The sequence below is a fragment of the Primulina tabacum genome, chromosome 13 (genome assembly GCF_025594145.1).
Source record: "Primulina tabacum isolate GXHZ01 chromosome 13, ASM2559414v2, whole genome shotgun sequence".
NCBI lineage: Eukaryota > Viridiplantae > Streptophyta > Magnoliopsida > Lamiales > Gesneriaceae > Primulina > Primulina tabacum.
The window spans coordinates 34,821,160-34,845,216 of NC_134562.1; the positions used below are offsets into that span (position 1 = coordinate 34,821,160).

The 24,057-nt window shown below is 33.8% G+C and overlaps 4 protein-coding genes across 5 annotated transcripts; 3 read left to right on the forward strand and 1 right to left on the reverse strand.

The window, feature by feature from the left end:
* The first annotated feature begins 57 nt into the window (after positions 1–57).
* LOC142522368 (putative starch synthase 4, chloroplastic/amyloplastic) lies at positions 58–11,471 on the forward strand. 2 transcript variants are annotated; one of them, XM_075625699.1, is made up of 16 exons: positions 58–338; positions 915–1,269; positions 1,912–1,990; positions 2,224–3,292; positions 3,371–3,422; positions 5,421–5,543; positions 5,616–5,691; positions 5,791–5,975; positions 6,079–6,273; positions 6,491–6,562; positions 8,218–8,427; positions 9,481–9,603; positions 10,566–10,718; positions 10,795–10,856; positions 10,954–11,029; positions 11,236–11,471. In XM_075625699.1, the coding sequence occupies exons 1-16, from the start codon at positions 187–189 to the stop codon at positions 11,410–11,412; spliced, it is 3,159 nt and encodes a 1,052-aa protein (XP_075481814.1). In that variant the 5' UTR covers positions 58–186; the 3' UTR covers positions 11,413–11,471. The 2 variants fall into 2 exon arrangements, with proteins under 2 accessions (XP_075481814.1, XP_075481815.1); XM_075625700.1 differs by having other exon boundaries at positions 59–126.
* A 684-nt stretch (positions 11,472–12,155) lies between these two features.
* Positions 12,156–13,066, reverse strand: LOC142522371 (chlorophyll a-b binding protein 3, chloroplastic). Its single transcript, XM_075625703.1, has one exon. The coding sequence runs from the start codon at positions 13,000–13,002 to the stop codon at positions 12,217–12,219; it is 786 nt and encodes a 261-aa protein (XP_075481818.1). The 5' UTR covers positions 13,003–13,066; the 3' UTR covers positions 12,156–12,216.
* Positions 13,067–17,681: 4,615 nt separating this feature from the next.
* LOC142523324 (mitochondrial ATP-independent inner membrane protease subunit 1a-like) lies at positions 17,682–19,690 on the forward strand. The gene is made up of 4 exons (XM_075627077.1): positions 17,682–17,854; positions 17,932–18,156; positions 18,517–18,627; positions 19,384–19,690. The coding sequence occupies exons 1-4, from the start codon at positions 17,729–17,731 to the stop codon at positions 19,429–19,431; spliced, it is 510 nt and encodes a 169-aa protein (XP_075483192.1). The 5' UTR covers positions 17,682–17,728; the 3' UTR covers positions 19,432–19,690.
* A 2,814-nt stretch (positions 19,691–22,504) lies between these two features.
* LOC142522065 (agamous-like MADS-box protein AGL29) lies at positions 22,505–23,179 on the forward strand. The gene has a single exon (XM_075625229.1). The coding sequence runs from the start codon at positions 22,505–22,507 to the stop codon at positions 23,177–23,179; it is 675 nt and encodes a 224-aa protein (XP_075481344.1).
* Positions 23,180–24,057: the final 878 nt, after the last annotated feature.

Below are 24,057 nucleotides of genomic sequence, written 5' to 3' on the forward strand. Positions count from 1 at the left end.
GTTTATCCAATCCTCAGTACACCGAGACACACACAATACTACCCAATTGATATTACAAAAGCGGAAAAGAGAGGCCCAAGCGAGAAGATATTATGAACTTTTCTTTGTAGCCGAACCTCCGCAGAGGTGATTTGCGAATTTTTTCCCCTCGGTTCACGTAAACTGTGGTTGTGGTTGTGGTAATAAATGGCGGCGCCGCCGCCTTCGACGTGCTTTCTTGGCTGGGGTGTTACCGGAATAGGAAGCTTTACCGGCACTCTACTCTATGCACGATTTTACCCTTCGCCTTTTCGCTTCCCGCTCACTCCGTCCTGTAAAATGCGCCACCGTAATTTTAGGTTTTGATAAGTTTTCTAACTTCATGTTTCATTTCTTGATTCACTTTTTTCCGTTTTGTTGTTTGAGTTTTACAGTAGGAGTTGGATGATTATGGGGCCATGCGTCCTATTTATTGGATTTAATCGATGTTATTCGTGACTTTTTGGGGCGAAAGAAATTTTATTGCTTCGTGATTCTTGCTTTCTTTGTTGTGGAAAATTACTCTGTTCAAGAAAACTTCACGTTGCAACTTTTACGGGGCTTGGTTATTGTTTGTCTTTTCCTTTTTCAGTCATTGACGATGTGAAATTTGTTGCTTCAAGATTCCTCAATTTGATAACACTGCAATTGTTTTAATAAAGATCTTGTATTCTTGTCCTACTAACATGCCTGTGCTATATTACGTGGAAACGGTTTTTTTTCCTAGTCTACTTCCTTCTTCTATTTATTATCTTGAATTTGATTCTTGATTCTGTTTTCAAGATTCATTCTTTCATATGTTGAGTTTTTTCTTTTGGAAAAATGAGTGTGCCTGTAGATAAATAAATTGATTTTCTACCGTGCATATGCTTTACTTAATACCTGAATATTTTCAGCTTGCAAAATAAAAAACAGCATGCAAAGAAAATCAACATTGAGCGTCCTCCTGCAAATCTAAGTTTCCGATCGATTGGTGATAATGACTTTGATCCAATTAACTCATCCAAGGATAGCACGTTGTTCTCAAATAACGAGACTGATTTGGAAGTCCGCATCACCATTGCAGAAGAATCCGAACATTCGAAAGAAAAGGAGGACACCAATTCCTCAAATAACGAGACTGATTTGGAAGGTGGAATCACCATTGCAGTAGAATCCGAACATTCAAAAGAAAAGGGGGACACCTATTCTACTCCAATAAATGAGGATCCAATGATTGATACTTTTCCATCAAATGACATAAGACCCGTGGTATTCTTAGACAATAATTATTTGGAATAAAAAATCTATTTGTTTGTGAGAAGAGTAATACTTAGGATTGATTTAATCTCATACAATTATACCACAATGCTGACTGTTTATTCTGTGAACGGTCAATCTGTGTGTCCAATGATCCTTTATATAGTCAGGTTATCTACTTATGTTTATTTTGCAGTTCTGAAAATATATGAAGTTAAAATGGCATTCTTTTTATCACCTTACATGTGAATCATTGAGTTTTTTCCTCGAGTCCCCCGAAAGTTCAGCATAGGAGCTCTGCATTTTCTCAACCCATCAAAATCAAATAAGATTCTCTTTCGTATTCTTCATTTGGATTCAACATAGCAATCTTGTAGTTTAGCTGTTCAGAATTAGCACAATCATAGAAGGGTATAATGTGTGCCAATCAACTGGCTGCTTTAAACATTGCATGTGTATCGAATGAGTTATTTGTTTGACAATTATAACGAAGGCTGCAATTTTCTAAAATAGTCCTAGAAAGAATAAAAGCTCTTAAATTTTGTCCTGGAATTTTTTCGATGACTTTCGAACTCTCATTAATAATCTAGGTTCCAGTCAATATAAAATACAATAAAAAGTATATGAAAGTTCTGTATTTTCTATGTTGGGCAGTCTTCCAAATCAGATGGAGAGCAACTTTCAGGAATTCATTTTCAGGATTTGATTGGGATGATAAGAAATGCAGAAAAAAGTAAGTATTATCTTATCTTGAACCCATTTATTTTGTTTAGACCTCTATTTATTTACTAATGAATAAATTTTAAGAGGCCTACACATTTAACTTTCATTCATGCTTGTTAAAAAAAGTTGTAAAGAAGTTTCATGACTTGCCTAAGCTCTATTTTTGGGATGAAAGCGGAAATTTGTAATATATTTGGCGTCATTGATCTTTACCTAATTTGTATCTCTTGCTAATTGAATTAGATGTACATCTTCTCAATTTAGCTCGTGTCCGTGCCCTTGAAGACCTTGGGAAAATAATTGTAGAAAAGGAGGTTTTGCAGACAGATATCAATGTCTTGGAGGTGAAACTGGCAGAAACTGATGGAAGACTTAAAATGGCTGCACAAGAGAAGATACGTGTGGAACTCCTTGAAGACCAGTTGGAAAAGCTGCGAAGTGAATTGTCTAGTAGGGGTAGCAGCATGGAACATATTCAAGATATGAATTCTGCAGTTTCTTCATCACAAATTGATGCTGTGAATTATTTTACCCAGGAATTGGAACTATTAAGGGCAGAGAATATGTCCCTGAAGGATGAACTGGAGGTGCTGAAGGGAGATCTTGTCAATGTCAGGGAAACCGGTCACAGGATTCAAATGCTGGAGGAAGAACGATTCTCTTTGGAATCTTCTTTAAAAGAGTTTGAGTTTAAACTTGCTGCTTCTCAAGAAGATGGTTCAAAAATTTCTAGCTTGAAATCGGAATGCAAAATTTTATATGAGAAAGTAGACAGTCTGCAAGAATTATTAGATAACACAACAAAACATACTGATGAAGCTTTTAAAGTGCTGCAGCAAAACCAAGATATTCGCAGAAAGGTTGACCGGCTGGAGGAATCTCTCAGCGAAGCCAATTTATATAGATTGTCAGCCGAGAAAATGCAACAATATGGTGAACTCATGCAACAGAAGATAAAACTGTTGGACGAGCGCCTTCAAAGCTCTGATGCAGAAATACATTTTTATGTTCAGTTATATCAAGATTCTATGAAGGAGTTCCAAGATACACTAAGTAATTTGAAAGAACAAATTAATAAAAGAGCAGAAGATGAACCCGTGCAAGATAAGCCTTCAGAATTTTGGAGTAGCTTGCTGCTAATGGTGGACGGGTGGTTTCTTGAGAAGAAAATTTTGGCTGACGAAGCTAGACTATTGAGAGAAATGATATGGAATAGGGAGCGAAAAATATGTGATGCATATTTGTCATCTAAAGAAATGAACGAAAGTGAAATCATCACAACATTTCTGAGACTGGTATCGTCAGCTCCAGGGTATGCATTTAACACGTTACTTCTTTTGGTCATACATAATGCATACAATTTTTGCTAATAGTGGCTACCAATGTCTAGTGAACGGTTGCACATCATACATATAGCAGCTGAGTTGGCACCTGTAGCAAAGGTATGGCTTAACTACATGCCCCTTAGATGTAATTGATCAGGTGCTTCCTATCTTTGTAACATCACAAAACCTAGTCAAATAATTTTTTAAATAAAAATATATCTGCATATATTTGTGTTTAAGTTATTTTTATGATATTCTTGAAAACATTTACCATTGTGCATTAAATTTTTTTAGTGATGGGAGCGGTTATATAAGATATGGCTAGCATTGAGATTTTGATCAACTATAAGTTTGATTTGATTTAATAATTAAATATGATTTAAAATAGACAGGATAATTTGTTTGCAACCTTTATTAGATGTCATTGTTGTGATTTTGTAAAGTATGGATGCTCTTCCGCAGCATCTCAAAGCATTAAGGATGGGTTTTGAATAATTACTTGTTAATTAGGTTTCAAAGATAGCCTTGTGTAGCATTCTGGAAATTTACTAAATTTGATTTTGTCAAAGGAAATTAATTTTGTTGCTTATAACAGAGTTTTAATTTTATTTCTTTTTTGAAAAAAATTCTACTTTTAGCTATTTGAACGAATTAATTTTTTTAAAGTGATTTTGAATGAGACATCACTAAGATTTTATGAAGCTTTGGGGTTGTTTAGAGAAAAATAGTAATTTTTTACAATTTAAACTGGATCATAATTTAAAATGGGGTAGTATTAATTATTTTAGCTAAGAAACTTAGAAACAAATTTGAAATAAATAGTTACTAAGAATTACGTGTAAATAATTAATCTGACATAATTAGATTAGAAATTTTATTTTTAGAAAATGTTAGGATCATTGTTTAATTGAATAACTTTAAATGACAGGATCATTGTTTAATTGAATAACTTTAAATGACATCTTCTGAAATTTCAAGATTTTCTTGGAGATGTACAATCAATTTAAGTTGAGTATTTCTTCACTTCCAATATCATTTCCAAAAGGCTCCATAATATTTAATTTTAATGTGTAAGTTGTTATCATGACCTTTACTTGATGCTATATAGGTACATTGTATGAGACTTTTGTTTGGTAACACATTTTTTCCTTCCACATATTGATGGTTATCTGTTCAAATTCTGTATCTCTTTATTTTTTGTTGTGTTATGGTATGAGAGTTACTTTTTGGTTTATATGTGTCAATGTACCGTGTGTAGAACGATACATGTGAATCACCTATTTTGTTCTTTTCTGGTGAACTGTCAACATAACTCGTACACCTATTCTGGTATCAGTTACCTCTTATTTTCTGCGAGTCAACATGCTACGTGAATTGTATATGTGAGCCGTTTTTTGTTTCCCTATTGTCAACATATCGTACGTTGAAATTTTGGTTGGCATTTTGTTATTCTACTTCGTGCTGAATTCTAAGATCATATTTGCATATGCATTTATCAATTGTTGTTTAGCTTTTGTCATTAGTCATTATTCTTGAGATTGATTTAGTGGTTGAACTTAGAGGGGTGTACTAGGCTTATTTCACCGCCATTGAACTTGAGCATTTTGGGTGGTATCTAAATAGAGACTATGAATTCATACTTCATAGAATATCCGAAGGAGATAAGTCTATGAGGATGATGATTTAGGAGTTTGTTTTGTAGGGCTTGGAAATAATTGTTTCATTTTGATTCATTAGGATTTCGTGGTTTTATTTTTATCAAGATGTTTAGTATAGTTTGTACATTTGGTCATTAGAGGTTTGTCAACTGCAGATTTTACATACACTTTTTAAAAAGCTAACATTTATTGTGGATTTTAACACATCTATCTGGATGATGGGGAATTTCTATTTGACCAAATATTTTTTCATTTGGTTACATGCTGTACATGGTTGGATTTTTGCCTGCCCTTTTATGTATTGGGATTTTTGCATGCCCGTTATTGATCTATCTATTGTGTGAAATGTATTGGATATTTAGTACGCATTCTCACTAATCTGAGAAATTAGAAATGAAAATATATTAATGCTAATATTGGAGGATTGCCCATGGTGGATTTTTTAATTTTATTTTAGGTTGGTGGTTTAGGAGACGTACTGACTGGTCTGAGTAAGGCACTTCAGAAGAAAGGGCACCTTGTGGAAATTATTCTACCGAAATATGATTGCATGAATTACGAGCTTATTCGAGATTTTAAGGTATCTGACTTTTGTTGAGCATGCTCTACAGTTTTTACATCTATTTTTTTTTATCCACATCGTACCATGCAGGCTTTAGATGTGCCGGTAGAGTCATATTTTGATGGTCGATTGTTCAAAAACAAAATATGGGTTGGCACTGTTGAAGGTGTAGAAATTTTTTACATCTGCAGCCAGTGTTTATTTTCATTGAGATGTTCTTTTAACTCTGATACTTTGGCTGGTTTACAAAAATTTTATTTGTTAGGGCTTCCTGTTTATTTCATCGAGCCACATCATCCAAGTAAATTCTTCTGGAGGGGTCAATTTTATGGTGAGCATGATGATTTTAAGCGATTCTCATTCTTCAGCAGGGCAGCACTTGAATTGCTTCTTCAAGCTGGCAAGAGACCTGACATAATTCATTGTCATGATTGGCAGACTGCATTCATTGTACGAATGTTAGAGATCTTGTTATTTGACATATCACTTTCTTTAGTGTTTTGAATTAGCTTTTTTTAAAAAAATAAGATTGATTGCTTGCTATTTTTGGCAGGCACCCCTTTATTGGGATCTGTATGTTCCAAAAGGACTGAATTCAGCAAGTATCTGTTTTACATGTCACAATTTTGCATATCAAGGAAATGCACCAGCTTCAGATCTTGCATCTTGTGGTCTTGATGTCCAACAACTAAACAGGCAGGATAGAATGCAGGACAACTCATCAAGGGACAGAGTCAACGCTGTTAAGGTATCCAATCCTCTATATTTCATTTGCATTTGAAGGTTTTCATTGGCTTAGTTAAGGATGCATGAATCCGCTCTGAGGTGTTGCGTCCTGGTTTTCTACTTTCTTTCTAGCCCAGACTGGTGAATAGTTGATTCTTTAATCTGTCCATGACTTATGTTGGGATGATTTCTATCACATTATCCTAATCATTTTTATTTCATTTATTGGCATTTTACAGGGTGCAATAGTCTTCTCCAATATTGTGACAACAGTTTCACCAACCTATGCTCAAGAGATGCTGACCCACGAGGTACAAAGTGTAACTATAAGCATGTCTAATGAACGTGGTTTCTGGATATAATAGGATTTCGGCATTGAGATCTTTCTTTCCTCACAATTTACTAAGTCCTTGTTTTATCTTTATGATGAGCTTATTTATATTGTAAAATTTTTCGTGCTTGGGCATTGGTATTTGGTAATAGCACCAATAGTATGTTTTTTAGTAACGAATGTGAAAGATGTTAGGCCCTGTTTTTTAATGTAATCTTTGCTTTTTTGCTTTCCTTTTCTTTATTTCATGCCCCCACCCGCAGTCCACCCTTGCGACCGCGTAAAAGCTAGGACAGTGCTACCAGTGCTTTGTGCTTGTGTCGGAGGAACTCATCTCCATGAGAGAAAAGCTTTCTGCCCAGAATGCTAGACTGTGTGGGGTAGGGGTGTGAAAAAATAATCTAGAAAATGTGATTTTTTTATACATGTACTGTTCTTTTTTCTCCATATACACTTCTTTTTATGATTCCATTTGATTTGAACATCTAACATATGAGTATGATATCATATCAAATTATAATGTTTATTCTACTGTCAGTTCTTGTACTACATGTCTACATCAAACTAACCCTAAGTGCAGTTTCTTGAGTCAAATATTGTTGGTTTGGTGCACACCTCAATATATTAGTTTTCGCTATTGGAAACGAGTGGAGAATGTAGCTTTGAATTTGTATAGATTTGTATTAATAATCTCAAATCATAACCTTGGAATGAAATCTGCTGTGGGATTCCAAAAGTTAGCGCTTGTAAAACAAGTAATGAATGAACTCAGAATGGTGACTCCCATGCAAGCTTTTTTTACTGGTGGTTCTAAATTATGAGCAAAAGGTTATATTTAGATGCGACTTAAAGTCTTTTCAGTTTTCCCTGTGAGTTATTGTATTTTAGATATTGGCTGATTTGGGAAAGGATTGATGAAGCATTCATGGAATCACAATATATTGACACATATCTAGTTTAACATGTTATAGAATGACCACGGAGCGATATTTAGCCTAAAGAAAAATAGAAAAAAGCTAAAGGATTTATGTGAGGGATAGTTTGTTACCTCCAAAGAAAGTTATTCTTGGCTTGTCGCATTAAAAAAATTAGTTTTTGTGTTTCTTTACCCCAAATTTTACTTCTGTTTCTGCTCAATCTAGTTGAAATCCAGACGTTGGTCTCATTGTGATTGTTATTCTTCAAAAGTGATTTTGGTACAACGGTAAGTAAATGGATTTTTTTCTTGACACTCTCACCTCCAATATTTTTCTTATTCTAAAATTATGCTTTACATTATTTATAGCTCACACAATACACCATCAAACTCTTTTCACACGCTTCGATAGGGGTATTTTTTGTATTTCATTAAAAATTCAATATTAGAATAACTTAATTATCAAACACTCTACCATAAATATTTAAAGATTTTTATTTTCAAACACTTCTGACTCCTATTTTTCCCCACTTCTAAACAATCTATAAATTTAATCGTTCTCTAAAAGAATATATTTTGCAAACACTCCCTATGACTTTATCCTTTCAAAATTTAAGGTTTTTTGAATATGGCTTCTGTGCATGGTGATGTTGTTTCTTTGGACAAAATTTTGATTTGAAGTGAGAAGTAATTTTTTAAGTTGTATTTTTTATGCACAGGGAGGATGTGGCCTGGACTCGACACTTAATTTACATTCAAAAAAGTTTGTTGGAATTTTAAATGGAATTGATACTGATGCATGGAATCCAGCTACTGACAGATTTCTGAAAGTTCAGTATCATGCATATGATATTGAGGGCAAAGCAGAGAATAAGGAGGGTTTAAGAAGATACCTAGGGATGTCTTCTGCAAATGGCAACCAACCCTTGGTAAGATGATTTTATTTGTAGGCCGCCGTCTGAAAATTTACGCACTATATAACTTGTCTCGCAAATTGCGAATAATCTTGTATTGTATACTTATTTTTTACCTAATAGATCTGATTGTACTACTGGTTTGGCTGCCCTTTATCATGCAATTTGAATTCTGAAACTCATTCCATATGTGATATTGCCAAGACATAGCCATTGTTATTTCTTACCCTTTTTCAGTTTCATCTGCAAGAACTAATCTATGTTAAATTGACTCGAATTGGATTCTTGGCAGATTAGTATCCATTATGCCTAAAATGAAACTAGCTTTGTAACATAAACACGATATGAGTGTTCTAATTATTTGGTTTGGATCGTTACTGTTTATATACTAATCCAACCATATAGATACAGGAATTGGGAATGTTTTCAATAAAAAAATCATGTTTTTAATAAATTCAAAAAATGATGTGTGTAAGAAAATCAACCGTACACTATAATTCCATTAAGATAACTTTCCAAAAAATGAGGTTGTTTTTGCTCATTCGATTGGTGAAATAGGAAAGAGACAAAAATTTAAAGTGTTCCAACTTTAGTCTGGTATAAAAGTATGAGGCATAGATTAAAAAGAAAGTATTGTCATTAGCTCAGTAACACCAAAGAGCCCCAATGTTGACAAACTATGGGAAAACATCAAATTCAGAGTCGCAACTTGGACAACTACCTTGCAAAAGTTCGACCACTTGTGCATTTCAGATTTATTGAGGGACTTCAAATTTATTTGGTCATGAAATTAGTGTTTCCTTGTAACGACGGGGTACTTTCGAGTTGATGTAGCTGTACTGTTTTCGTGGAATGCTCATCCACGCTCATATTGTAATTTCATAATATTATAATAAATTTAGTTTCCTATCAAAAAAAAAAAGAGCCCCAATGTGCTTTTGTGGATAAATAACGTATCTATGGCGGTTGAGCAAGATTGGTATGTTTTGGTTTAATGTTTGCATAGCATAATCACCTGTTAGACAGGAAATTTCATATGTTATAACTATAGATTTGTTTGTGCAACAGGTTGCTTGCATAACAAGATTGGTGCCTCAAAAGGGTGTGCATCTTATAAGGCATGCTTTGTATCGGACTTTGGAATTAGGTGGACAGTTCATTCTTCTAGGTTCAAGTCCAGTTGCACAAATTCAGGAACGTTCTTATATTTTCTAAACTTTCCATGATGTCTTTAACATTGTAGACTTTATTGCGTAAAATATGTTAGTTTTGTTAAAAGAAAAAGACTTCATTTTCAAATGCAACACTTGGAAGGGAAAAAGTATGTTCGTGTGGAGCAACATTTTGTATCTGAATCATTTCCTGCGTTTTCAAGCTGGGTTAACGTTTGTTATAACATAGCTAAAGGTCACGTGACTTAGATCCTGATTAGTTTGCTGACAAAGTATAAGCAAAAGTCAAAGCTAGAGCAGTTATATTAAAGAATTCAAGTATTTCTTTAATATACTTGAAGTATTTCTTGGTAACTTTCCTGAGTTAACAAGATAGAAGAAAAGGCTGTCTAGTGGTAGCCAGCCAATTGAATCAGTAAATTTCTTTTCTGATTTAACTCAGTTTGAACTACAAGAAAATCTCACTGGAGATTGGTCGGGCTCGGACTTGCGTATGATCAATGCCACTACAGAATTCTACAGTGAAAGTGTGCAGGATATTTGATGTGTTAAATCAGGAGTGAGTTGCACTTCTGGTTCACACACGTGAAGCCGACTTTGCTTTGACTATAGTTGCAATAGCCCAAGATTTATGCAGACACCTGGAAGTTTTTCGAAGTTTCATTGATCAGGCACCAGGAGAATAAATATTATTATTTTCATATTTGACAATATTTTCTGATATAGTCATATGATAGCTAGAAGCCATTTCAATAAAGGTTTGAAATAATGTCTAAGCAACTAATCACTGATAAATAGTTGATCATTGACCTTGATAGTTTGTTAATGGCATTGGGTATTTCTCTAATGGTTAATAATCCTTTACTATATTGTCTCAATTTTCATTATTTAGTCCAAATGAAGTCGTCTATTTAATGAGTACCATTTTCTTCTTGAAAAAGCACCCACTCTGGGTGATCGACTATGGGATTTCTCTTTTTGCAGAGGGAGTTTGAAGAGATTGGAAACCATTTTAAGAATCATGAGCTTGCTCGATTGATATTGAAATATGACGAGTCTCTTTCCCATTTAATATATGCTGCCTCTGACATGTTTATTATCCCATCCATATTTGAGCCTTGTGGCCTTACCCAGGTATAGGTTATTTTCTTTGCAGTGATCTTGAATGAAATAAATTGATATTTCCCGAGCTCATTTTGTATGTATGCAGATGATTGCAATGAGATATGGGTCTATTCCAATAGCTAGGAAGACGGGTGGTCTAAATGACAGGTAGAATAGCCAGTGACTAAGTTTTTGAAATAAATCAGAATATTAATTTGTTCAAACTTGATTAATAGCACAACTAAGTTTCTGAATCCGCTTGCAGTGTTTTTGATTTGGATGATAACTCAGTACCCGTCCAGTATAGGAATGGTTTTACGTTTTTCACAGCTGATGAGCAGGTAACTTCGGAGTGATGAATGAATTAGATATTTTTATTTTATGCATTTTGTTCGTTTGGTTGGAATTTAGAACAGCCGACACTTTCACTCACTATGCTCCTTTATAAAAAGAAGTTGCATATTTTCTTGAATAGTTGAAAAAAATTTAGATCATCTTTCACTGAAAATAGTTGTTATGGCCATGGTGAATTGTCCTTTATTTACAGGGACTTAACAGTGCTTTAGAACGTGCATTTTACCATTATAAGAATGATGGTGATGGATGGAAACAGCTCGTTCAAAAGGACATGAACATCGATTTTAGTTGGGTTTCGTCAGCATCATTATATGAAGAGCTTTATATGAAGTCTGTCACAAGAGCAAAGATCGTAAATCGTTCTTGAACAGGTGTAGATGCAACTTGTGTTCAACGATTTTTTCATGTCTCTAAAAGATGCTGCCGCTTGGGTTTGTTTCAACCTGCACGGGCAATGAACGGCCCGGATCACTCCACATGAGTGATCCGGGCCCACCTCCATGTAAAAAAAAAAAAAAAATTGGCTCGAAAAAATCCGAGCCGTTGGATCGACCTCTGCAGGCAGTGCCCGCAGGGGTAGGGTCGACCGAACCGCTTGCTTGCTCCCATCTGGCTGACTCTGATCTCAGGATGCTGACTGATTGCTCCTATTTAATTTTTCAAAATGGAAGAACATCAACTGCAACTTGTAGATGACGTTGTACACTCATTTGTGAATATTTAAGAATATACATTGTATTCCCCTCAAAAAAAAAAAAGAATATACATTGTATATAAATGTACATCAAAGATATATGTTGCTCTGTTCATTCCAATTTTGTAAATCACATACAAGTTTTAAGTGGGTGTAAAATGGCAATGATCAAAGATTCCGAGTCATATCCTGTTCTTGATTAGATTATTTCTGTAGATTGAATTAAATTCATCATCCCTGTACTATATGGTATATGCGATTGGATGGGTTCATGGCACATGAAATTTGTATATGTTTCTTATTAAACTATGGTTACTGCTGTTTCTCGCAATTGAGCCTGAATTCGTCAGTTCAAACACCTAAAGAGTTGATTGAAATGAACGACAAGATGGAAGATTTGCGTGGACTGATGATAATAATGAAAAATCACATTATCTTCCGAAAATTGCACATTAACTTTACATCATACATCCAAATTTATTTTCCAGGTACGAAGTTGGTGGCATAAGCCCATGCGTTGTTGTTGACTGGATCAGCAAGATGGTCGGCAAGGTTCTCCAATGGACCCTTTCCGGTGACGATGGCCTGGACGAAGAACCCGAACATTGAGAACATGGCAAGCCTTCCATTCTTGAGCTCCTTAACCTTGAGCTCAGCAAATGACTCAGGGTCGTCAGCAAGACCCAATGGGTCGAAGCTTCCACCAGGGTAGATGGGGTCGGTGATCTCACCGAGCGGCCCTCCAGCAATTCTGTAGCCCTCAACAGCACCCATCAAGATCACCTGGGAAGCCCAGATGGCCAAGATACTCTGAGCATGTACCAAGCTTGGGTTCCCCAAGTAGTCGAGTCCACCTTCAGAGAAAATCTGGGAGCCAGCCTTGAACCACACAGCCTCTCCAAACTTGACGCCATTGCGGGACAGAAGCTCGGGGAAGACACATCCAAGAGCTCCAAGCATCGCCCATCTGCTGTGGATCACCTCCAACTCTCGGTTCTTGGCGAAGGTCTCTGGGTCAGCTGAGAGTCCAGCAGTGTCCCAGCCGTAGTCACCAGGATATTCACCGGTGAGGTATTTTGGGGCCTCGCCAGAAAACGGACCCAAGTATTTAACACGGTCAGGACCGTACCATGGGCTGCCGGAAGACGGCTTAGTAGTCTTCCTCATAGAGACCCTTCCTGCGACATCCGGGGTGGAAGGAGACAGCTTCACGGCTGTTCCAGCCAAAGAGGGAGAAGAGAGAGCCATAGTAGAGGCTGCCATTGATTTTTTGGGATAGTTGTATTACTAAACTCTTGATCGGATACTTCACTGATGAGTATGATTATGGTGTTTGGGAAGTCATTTATAGAAGCGAGAAGCAAATGGGTCCTTATCCTGTGAGATCCAAATGTATGCTTTGATTGGGTATCGAGATTCTGTTGCTGTTGTTTCTGTGAGTTGGCAGCCTCTAGTCCACAATGCTTTGGATTTTTAAGGGTGGGCTCCTAATCAAGCAGAGCCACGAGATCGTTTAGATTTGTTTTTCAACCTTCACTCAGAGAGAATATTAACAGTCGGGTCTTAAATCAGTGTACATATGGTTTTTCAAGTAACATCTTTTGTTGATGAAATGACTTCTGTGATTTTTTCTTTTAATCAAAATAAAGTATATTACTCAGTTTGGGTATATGGAGGTCAATTAAATTTGGGAGTCAATACAATTCAAACTGGAAACAATGGAAAACATACAAATAAAATCTACAACCAAACTACAACATAGTCAGAGCATCTTCATTCATGTAATACACAAAAAGAGTATAAAACCATAGATAAACTTGCAGTTTTATACGGAAGAATGTCCGATCCATGTCTGGAAAAATACCATCGAACATCCTAAAATTCCTAGTTGTCCAAATGTGATACACTAAGGCGGAAAAAGCCAATCCTCTCGCCTTTGTAATCCTCGAAATGATATTTTGAACCATTTAAGAACAATCCAAGGTTTAAAACACGACACTTTGATCGACAACGGAGTCATTGATTTTGGCAACGATAGCGAGAACAGGAACATTATTATATAAACAATTTCTGATACAAAATAATTGAAGCTTTTACGTAAATTTAAGTAATATTAATGCAAACTTTTGTTCGGCTAATGTCCTGTCCTTGCATTGCCCGAGTTATGTAAGTTTAGCAAGATTATACCAATGAAAATTCCGCATTTGGCAAGTTTGTGACTTATATTATCTTCGGATCCATTCTCACTGACATAGCTTATGCCTATAATTATGTATAGGCAGTTGACACGCAAATTTCACTGCTGATTTTTGCATCCTACGATAACAATCGTGTGAACCAGTTGGGTTGCTGCTAGCTATTCGTATCAATAAATTTCTTGATGCATTCTTATATGCCCCAACCAACAATTTACAGTATACAGAACTTTTGCACACAAACAAATATGGGAAATACAATTATTTATCTATTATGTACTTGTGTGGTATGACCAACTGTACATGTGAAGCTGAGCCACACTGTAAAGCGACAAAAATAGACAGCACACAAGATATCCAGAATCTACGAAAATCTGTTTTTAATCCAACCACACACTTGTTAAACTCTGATAGGCTGCAAGAAAATAGCTATCCATGCTTGCATGAGACTTTTAAAAACAGACCACAAAATATTTCACTAGGGGTTCCATGGCAACCCGACCACAAAAAAGTAGCGACATTCAACTTCAGTTCATCATATGTCACCAGCCATTGAGAATATATAGATAGAATAATTCCAAGATAAAGACTTTGATGGAATCCAATTAATGTTAACGTGTTTGTGTTCTTGTCGACAAGTTTTAACAGACAAATTGCTTGCAGTTCACATCCTGTTATTGTAGCAATTTTCCTAGTGTACGCTCACATCCATCAGAATTGGGTCAGATTCACCAAATTCAAACTATACACTTGAAAAAAATCATTAAACAGAGTATTTTTTCCTCGATGTTGGGTTGCAATCTATGGGGGTTGCTTCAAAGAAGCTGGATAGATTATCCCATTTTTTAGAATGAGAAGGATGAAAATGAAAGAGAAAAATCTGAGTTGCTGTTCGAGTAATATTCACCCTTTATTGGGTCATACAGAGAGATGAGCATTGGAACAATGCCCAAGTCTACAAGACCTGATATTGTATTCACCATTATTTTTGTTGGTTTCAGTTCCAAGAAATATATTTTATCTCGAAGAATAGTGTTTGTTGTACCACTATCAGGTATGCAAGAGATTAGTTATTTATTTAGCTTTGTTCATAACATTTTCCATATTTAAACTTCAAAAAAAATATGCGATAGAAAAAATTTACTGACAATATAAATGTAATTTATTAAAAAATATAATTCATATCATAATTATACAATAAAATATTAGCATATGAGCACATTAAAAATAAAATATTTCACATTTCTATTTTGCCAATATATTGATCATTTTCAGAGAAATCATTCAAGAAATTGGCAGTATCAAAATGAATTGAATCACTCAAACGGTCACTATGTCCAGTGAAATTGGTCTCTTTTTTTCCCTTTATTGATTCTTTATAGAGCTTATAAAGGTGCTCGGGGGTTCGACAGATATGAGACCAATGTCCTGGAGTGCAACATCTAAAACAGGAACTTTCAAATAGTTTTGAGTGATTTTCATTAACACACATGTTCTCATGATATCTTTTTAGTGGGTGGTTCGTGACGCTCTTTTGAGATGATTTATATAAGTAATTATCTCGATTGTTTTCAAAATCACGACCGTGATCACGACCACTTCCACGTCCACGTCCACGATTCGATTTCGACCTCGACCAAAACTTTGTGTTTGAATTTGATTTTGGTTTCTAGGTTTAAATTCTTTTTTACTTACAACATTTACTTCTGGAAATGTTGTTGATCCAATGGGTCGGGACTGATGATTTCTCATTAGCAGCTCGTTGTTTTTTTCCGTCACAAGAAAACATGAGATAAGTTTAGAATATTTCGCAAATCCATGCATTATATAGTTGTTGTAGAGTTATATTTGATGCGTGAAAAGTGTAAAATATTTTTTCAAGCATTTTCGATTCCGTAATCTCATGTCCAGTAAATTTTAATTGCGAGATTATTCGATACATCGTCGAGTTGTCTTAATGTATTTTATTCATCACAGGCAGTTGGAAGTATAACTTCCCTTATATGTTCAAATCTTTCATGTAATCCTTTCCATAAAGCCATGAAATATTTTTCAATGAGATATTCACATTTTAATCCTTCATCAATATGTCGTCGTAAAAATATCAGAACTTTTGCTTTTTCTTGTCATGATGAAATATTATTTTCTTTAATGGTCTACTTTAGACCAAATCACTCAAGATGCATTTCTACATCGAGAGTTCATGGCATATAATTTTTTATGTAATGTCGAACGCAACAAATTCGAGCTTTGCCAAATTTGACATGGTGATACTATAAAAATAATGATGTATTTTATTAGTTAAGTTCTAAATTTATTAATATGACAATACAAAGTAACGGATAAATTATAAGTACAAGCATTCTTAAAAATAAAGAAAAAACGCGAGACGAATATTCTCCGATAAATACAAGACTAATGAGTATAATAACCAAAATAATTATACAAAATAATCTTGAAAGAAACATCTTCTTCTTCGAAAATTTTGATGAAGAAAATTTTTAGGGAGGAAGTATAAGTTTGGAGTGATTGAATGTGTTTGTAAAATTATATTTATAGGGTAAAAACTAGTTGTTTATGACCGTTATAAAATCATAAAAAAATAAATGTACATGTAAATTTTATGGTAATAATATGATGTATATAATGTTAATTATGTTTAAATAATTATGTATATCACATCACATTATTATAATGAGGTGTCAGATACTCCTTTTATATAATATTGTGAAATTATACAAATATATATATAATTAATATATAGCACAATAAAATGTATAAACAGTGAAATAATTTATAATCAAATCACGTTATTATAATGAGGTGTCATAGACTTCGTTTATACAATAACACGATATTATTCAAATATATCTACACAATAAATAAACAGTAACACAATAAGAACATATAAGCAGTTTAATAATATAATCACATCACGTTATTATAATGAGATGTCATAAACTCCTTTTATATAATAACATGATATTATATATTAAATATATACATGATAAAAATAAATAACCAGTAAAATAAACATTCTTACTTTTGAATATTGTTACCTTTTTCTTGTGTTTTAGAGCTTGGAAAAATATGGAGAACATAACCTTCGAGTATCGTGTTGATAACGTGTTAAAAGTAAAAATTTACGGTAAAAATTAAAAATCCCAAACTCACAAAATATATTAAACTACACATTTTATAAAATTTTATCTACTCAATTTTATTTTTCTTCACAAATTGAGAGATACCTATTTATAGAATTTCTTTGAAAATAATTCAAAAATAAATATCATTACATACATCATCACACACTTATTTTAAACATTCAATAATTTCAACTCTTATTTTCAATAATAATTTTAATTGTTTTACTTAAATATTTTTTATTTTTAGCCCGATAAGTTTTTTAAATTGTATTTTTAATCATTTAAAGTAGTACTTATTCTCATTTTAGATCTTTGTATAGAGATGTTCACGTGATATTAAATATATCAACAATATCTGATATTACGTCAGTGATTCTGATATCGAATAGTTAATTTATAATGCAGTATCATTCCAAAAATAACTAAAAATAAGAATAAATACCTAATTCACAGTATTAAAATTACAACTTTGAAAAGTTATTCAATTGAAAATAGTAAGGAAATTACAATTTACAATTGTCCCCTACTCAAAGCTCAGTCAGAATATTAAAATGGTCTGAAGGCGCATCAACGTTTTTAAATGCATAAAAAGTCGCTATTAATATTAGCCCCAAGAGTACCATCCCTAACAAGCAGCAAAAGAATAAAATGGGACTTGAACGAATCACAGAGTTGGCACCTTTTGTGAAGGAAGGACTGCAGCAATCTCTGAGAGTGGCCAAGTTCTTCTGCTGCGTCCACGTCACCAATGCTTACCTCTGCACCTTCGCTTACGTGGGCTTTCTCCTCTCGTACCTCTGAGTGCTCCTCTATTAGCCAAAAGCTGTTTTCTTGATTTTGTTCTTTTGCAGACCGTGGGTCCGAGTATGCTGCCGACGTTTAATCTACAAGGGAATCTAGTGTTGGCCGAAAGATTGACGACCCAGCTCGGTAAAGTCGGGTCGGGAGACGTGGTGCTGATCCGGAGCCCCGACAACCCCAGAAAGGTTGTCACCAAGAGGGTTAAGGGTGTTGAAGGCGACGTCGTTTCGTTCTTTGCTGATCCCAACAAGAATGACGAGCAACGAACCGTCGTTGTAATTTACCGCAACTTATTTATGCACTAGTTTTATGTATTATTTGACTTATGTTATTTAGGTGAATTCTTTTCTTGTTGATCAATACAAAAAAGTTTGATTCTTCATGATCAATAGTGTGCTGGATGATGCACATATGTTGCGTTGTAAGAAAATGATAGGTTGATAGGACAATTGAAAATTGGAAGTTCGATTTTACTTAAGGGCTTCATGTTTTATTAAATAGTGTATAGATATAATTGTTTCATACAGCCTAAGTTGTTTTTTCCTGCAGAAGAACTTAGTCTGATGTTAAAGTATTGTGTTGTATACCAAATTTTGAGGCGAAAGATTGAAGGAATTAAGGCTCAATGTTTTTAGGTGCCAAAGGGGCATATTTGGATAGAGGGGGATAATATTTACAAAAGCAACGACTCAAGAAAGTTCGGCCCGGTTCCTTACGCCCTTCTACAAGCCAGAGTTTCATGCATAGTAAGTTTTTCAACTTTTTTGATTTTGTACAAGTCTTTGATCCCCATATGCGTTTTCATACATATCAAACATACTAGTTAGTGTCATAAGAATCAACTCATTGCGTTATCTGTCAAATTTTTCTGTAATGTGTTTGATGGTGAATATCAATGAATTTAGTGTGCATTCTAGTCTACAATAGCATAGGAATATTAGTAGAGTCAGATGGAATTCGTGACACATAAATACTTAGGTAGTCCATAATCTTCGCAGGTCTGCTCCTATCATGCAGTCACGTGTATATAGATATGGAACTTATGACTCTTTGCATGCTTTCTAGGCCATAAAATCAAAATCTTATTGATGAAATGTAACTCTTGATCTACCCATTTGCCTATCACGAACGACTACTTAGCACTCAGTATGTCAAGAGACTATTAACCCCAATGGCGGAGTGTGAGGAAGATGAATGAATTTCTGTTGAATTCCATCACCAGTAGGCATTCATCTATCATTTTGTGGTTATCGAGTACAAGATAGGTAATGGCTTTTCAACCATTCTACTGTTGAATATTTGGTAGACCGAATATGGAGTCCTGTAATCATCTCCTGAAACTCTGCAATTCATCTTTGTTGAATGTAAATCAAGTGTGATCTTCAGCTTACTTTTATTAATCAACCCCTGTGAATGTTGAGGGACACAGGCCTTCAATTTTTTTGACTGGGAGTTTGATATTCCATAGTTTGATTTTTAATTATCTATGTTCATTTCTGCAGGTATGGCCACCAGAGGATTTTAAATTAGTCGGGAACAAAGTTCTGTAATTCGATTTTGTTTGTCGCACTTCTCAGTTTGGTCTGCTTTCTACGTTGCACCTGCTGACCATTTTGTTTCGACAGAATTCTATATTACTTGTACGAGGTAATAAAACTGTCTCAAGTCACTTTGACTGAACCAAAGCAAGATTCTTTATTTTGTCGAGTGGTCTCTACCAAGTTTTCATTTTTATTTTCTTGCAAATGTATATGTCTTTCTGTGATAAATCTCTCGACGTTCTGTATGAAAATTGTACTTTTAGCTGCTCGTTCATGTTCCACAAGCTGGCATGTCGAAAATGAGAACATGGGCGTATGAAACTAAGAGCAACTCCAATAGTTCGGGTAATCGAGTTTCTCTATGTATTGTTGGAGAGTACATGCGGAGGAGCTCACATAACCCAGAATACTGTACAAACACAAAGACCAAGTTCTTAGGACAAGCAGTCTTGCGGATCACTTGGTCTCCTTAAGATGGTATAGATTGATAATTCAGGTGGATGGATCAAACTAGGTTAGAGAGAAAAAGAGAACCTTGTCTCTGTCAATTATATATGTATTTTCCTGATACAATTTTGATTCGACAAAACCCGAGCTTTATTTTGAGACCGGACCTTAATTCGTTGTTATTGGATTGGTCACTTGCGATGCAAAGGGCAGCGACCGGTACACCAATAGGTGGGTAGTGTAAATATATATATAGAGAGTTAATATTTACACTTCATATTTTACATATGAATTGGATTGTAGATAAAACAAAATAAAGTACAAATATCAACTCATACATACGTGTGCACGTGCGTTAGGAAAATAAACGTATGTTGCACGTGAGTGACCAACAGGTAAAAATTTTATTACGAAATTTAAATAATGTTTAAATTCATTTGAATAACATTATATTTATGGATATTTATCAATATAAATATATCAACACACAATAGATAAAAAAAAAAATCATGATCATAAGTCATATATGTTTATTTATCCATATGACACTTTTCAATTTGTTTCTTATGTGATTTTGAGATAATGACAACTCTATCAAATAAAAAAGTATATATCTTCATCCAAGTATCAATCATACGGGGAAAACAACAAAAATAAACTAAAAAAACTTATGTGAAATCGTTTTATATATTAATTTTATGAGATGGATTCTCGACATGACTCGACCAATGAAATATTAATTTTCATTGCATATATTGGATTGGTCGACCCGCCTATCCGTGAGATCATCTAAATGGAGACATATTTAAAAATAATTTAACGGAAAATAGATTTTAACAATACTCAAACCACATTTTACTTAAATAAAGAACACATAATTACAAAGTATTATCAAATAAATTTCTCTTAATTAATAAAATTACCACACTAATGTTAAAAACTAATAAAATTGTTATTAAATTCAATATAAATTATTTTTTTGCTAAATTTTTAACTTTTTAGGGATCTTGTTTACTTTTCTTTTTTTTTTTTAGAATTACATATTGTAGATAATTAATTTATATCTCAATGACTCTTTTATAAATTAATATTGATGATTATTACTGTAAAATAAATTTCTAAAATAATAAGAATCAAATAAATATGTGCAGTAAAAAACAAATATAAAAAATATGATATATTAAATAATCAGATGAAAATATCACAAGTAAAAGTTTTAATCTCTAACAAATACTAACAAAAAATCACTATAATTCATATGCATTATAAGAATTATCTAATACATTGAATTCAAAAGTAAAAATAATTTTTATTTTTTTAATTTTGTCATCAATTTCTAACTGTGAAAAAAATTGAAAATAAATCAAATTAATCAAAATGTATGTCTAATAACATTTAATAATTTATAAGAGATTATCTAGAATCCATCTGCTTTTTTTCAACGTCTAGTTTCATAAGAAATATATATATTGTAAGAAAAATGATATTTACCCACATATTTTAAAGACATTTGTGGAGAATCCTAAATTTTAGGTAATTATTGAGACATTAATTAATCAGCATAATTTAAAAAAAATGAAAAAATAGAGTACCATATTAGGGAATTTTTAACATATATTCTCAATTCAACCAAATAATTAAACACTGTCCTTTCCATTAATTTCCTCTTCCCTATTCTGGTGTATTACCATCCAACTAATGGCTGGGAGAACCTATCCTACAACGGGAGTAACGTTTCCCTTGTAATAACATGGCCTTGGATGGGAAATTAATGAGTAACGTTTAACATGATTGAGTGAACCGTGGGACCTATAAATAATGAGTTTTAATATTAAAAGAATATGAGTAAAAGAGATATGTTATTATAATGAGTATGTAGCAATGTACCTCCACGATTTTTGATGAGTTTGTGAGTGTTATAACACCCACCCATTGCGGATGCTTTAAGGTGTAGCCGCTGGTGTGATCCACTCAATCTAATGGTCAAAATTACACGTCGATAGACGGATTATCTATTTACGTTTTTTCCCTTACTATTTTAAACGTTAAATCATAATTAATAGCATAATATCTATGATACACTATTGATGTAACCTACATATATAAAAATTTAAATTTATTAATTTTTTTGTCAATTTATCTCTTACCTATAGTTCCTGTATTTTAATTACTTAAAAACATATTGTTTTTTAAAATGAGGTAAGACAGAGTTCCAAAACACATTTTATTTAAATATATGTCTTAAAAACTAGGCAAAAACTTGTGTGAAACGATCTCACGGGTCGTATTTTGTGAGACAGATCTCTATTTGGGTCATCCATGAAAAAATATTATTTTTTATGCTAAGAGTATTACTTTTTATTGTAAATATTAGTAGGGTTGACCCGTCTCACAGATAAAGATTCGTGAGACCGTCTCACAAGAGACCTATTCTAGAAACTAACCCAAAAATGAACAAAAATATATTTTCTTTTTAAGAAAAAAATGAGATTCGGCTTGAAAGTTAAATCATAGCCATCATCAAGTTTTTGGAAAGCTTTCCAAGAATTTATGGAAAATCTTCTAAAAATCCGAGTTGTATTATGGTAATCCAACCTGGATTTGTTTCCATCAATTATTATCGCCTTTACTCAACATGCACCAAAACGCGCTGCCCTATAAATTTGGAACTATTCCACACTCTTTTCTTCACAAAATCACCCCAAATTCTTCCTCCATGGCTCCTCCAAAAGGGAAGAGGAAATCACTGGGACGAAGAAAAATCGAAATGAAATTGATAGCAGACGAGAATGCTCGCGTTGTCACGTTCTCGAAACGCCGAAACGGCCTGTTCAAGAAGGCAACCGAGCTTTCTACGTTATGCGGGGCCAAGATCGCCATAATCCTCTTCTCCCCATGTAAGAGAGCATATTCATTCGGAAACCCTAACGTCGACTATGTGACAGGCAAGTTCTTGAATCAGTTTCCGATGCAAAATCCACATAGTTTCGATCGTGGGATGAACATGCAGCTGTTGAAAGATCGGTGTGATCAAATAAATGAGGAGCTGGAGATCAAGAAAAGGAAGGGCAAGGAGATTGAAGAGGCTCTCGAGAGCTTTTCGTGCCGAGCTTTGACGGAGGATCTGGACTCCGTCGATTTGGCTACACTGAAAGAGATGAAGAAGAAACTGGAAAGTCTCCGAGAACAGGTGTCGGGGAGAATCAATCGGCCGGGGCTAGGATCTGGGGAGGGTTCAAGTCATGTTAGGGTTTCTTGTTTGGAAGAGGGAAATGAATCTCCAATTCCATCGGATTGGTTGAAATTGTGAGCTTGTCTTTGAACAATCTTAATCATTAATAAACTATCAAGTTGTTTTTCTAGTCATGAAATTGATAAGATTCATGATAAAAACAAATAAATTTTGTAATAACTAAAACCGTGAAAAACCAACAATTTTGAACTCATATTAAATTTGCCGATGAAATCTCCGCAAAAAAAAAATTTAATAAAAAAAATCTAATTATATTGTTTAAGCATCTTTTCAAGAATAAAAACTTGTTCAAATTATAATGCTTAAAATTGAAAATGACATTCGGAAAATAATAGGAAAATAAATGTTTCCCTCTCTCTATCTCATATTTTACAGCAAAATTAACATTTTCAAATGTAAAAAAATAAAAAAATAAAAATCAAATGTTCTTTTATACAGAGATTTTCCTATAGTAAAAGTAAAAAAGAATCGTCGCTCAGATTTCTCCTCTTCTTATTTTTTTTTTTATCCTTATGAATTCAAACATGGGATTAGCATCTAGATTTGATTTCATTTAAGCAGTTTTATTTTTACGGGTGTCACGATAGAGCCAAACTATTGATACTTGTTTGTGTATTGGTTAAATGCATATTTTTATTTATGCAGTTTGAATTTGATACTAGCATATATGTTTGTGATAAATAGTTTGTTGTTTTGGTGGATTATTGTGGGGACCCGGACGCTAATCATCATCTTAATCATCTTTGGGATTTAATTATCAATTAGGATAAACAGGATCTAAAAATTTTTTCTTTAAAATGCGGAAGGTAATGGAATCAATCTATTATACAAATCAGTATAATAATACAAATCTTGTACAACATGCTTCTAGTTCAAACTAATCTAAGGTTTAACTACTAAATTTCAAGTATTAAACCAAGTCTACATCCAAGTCA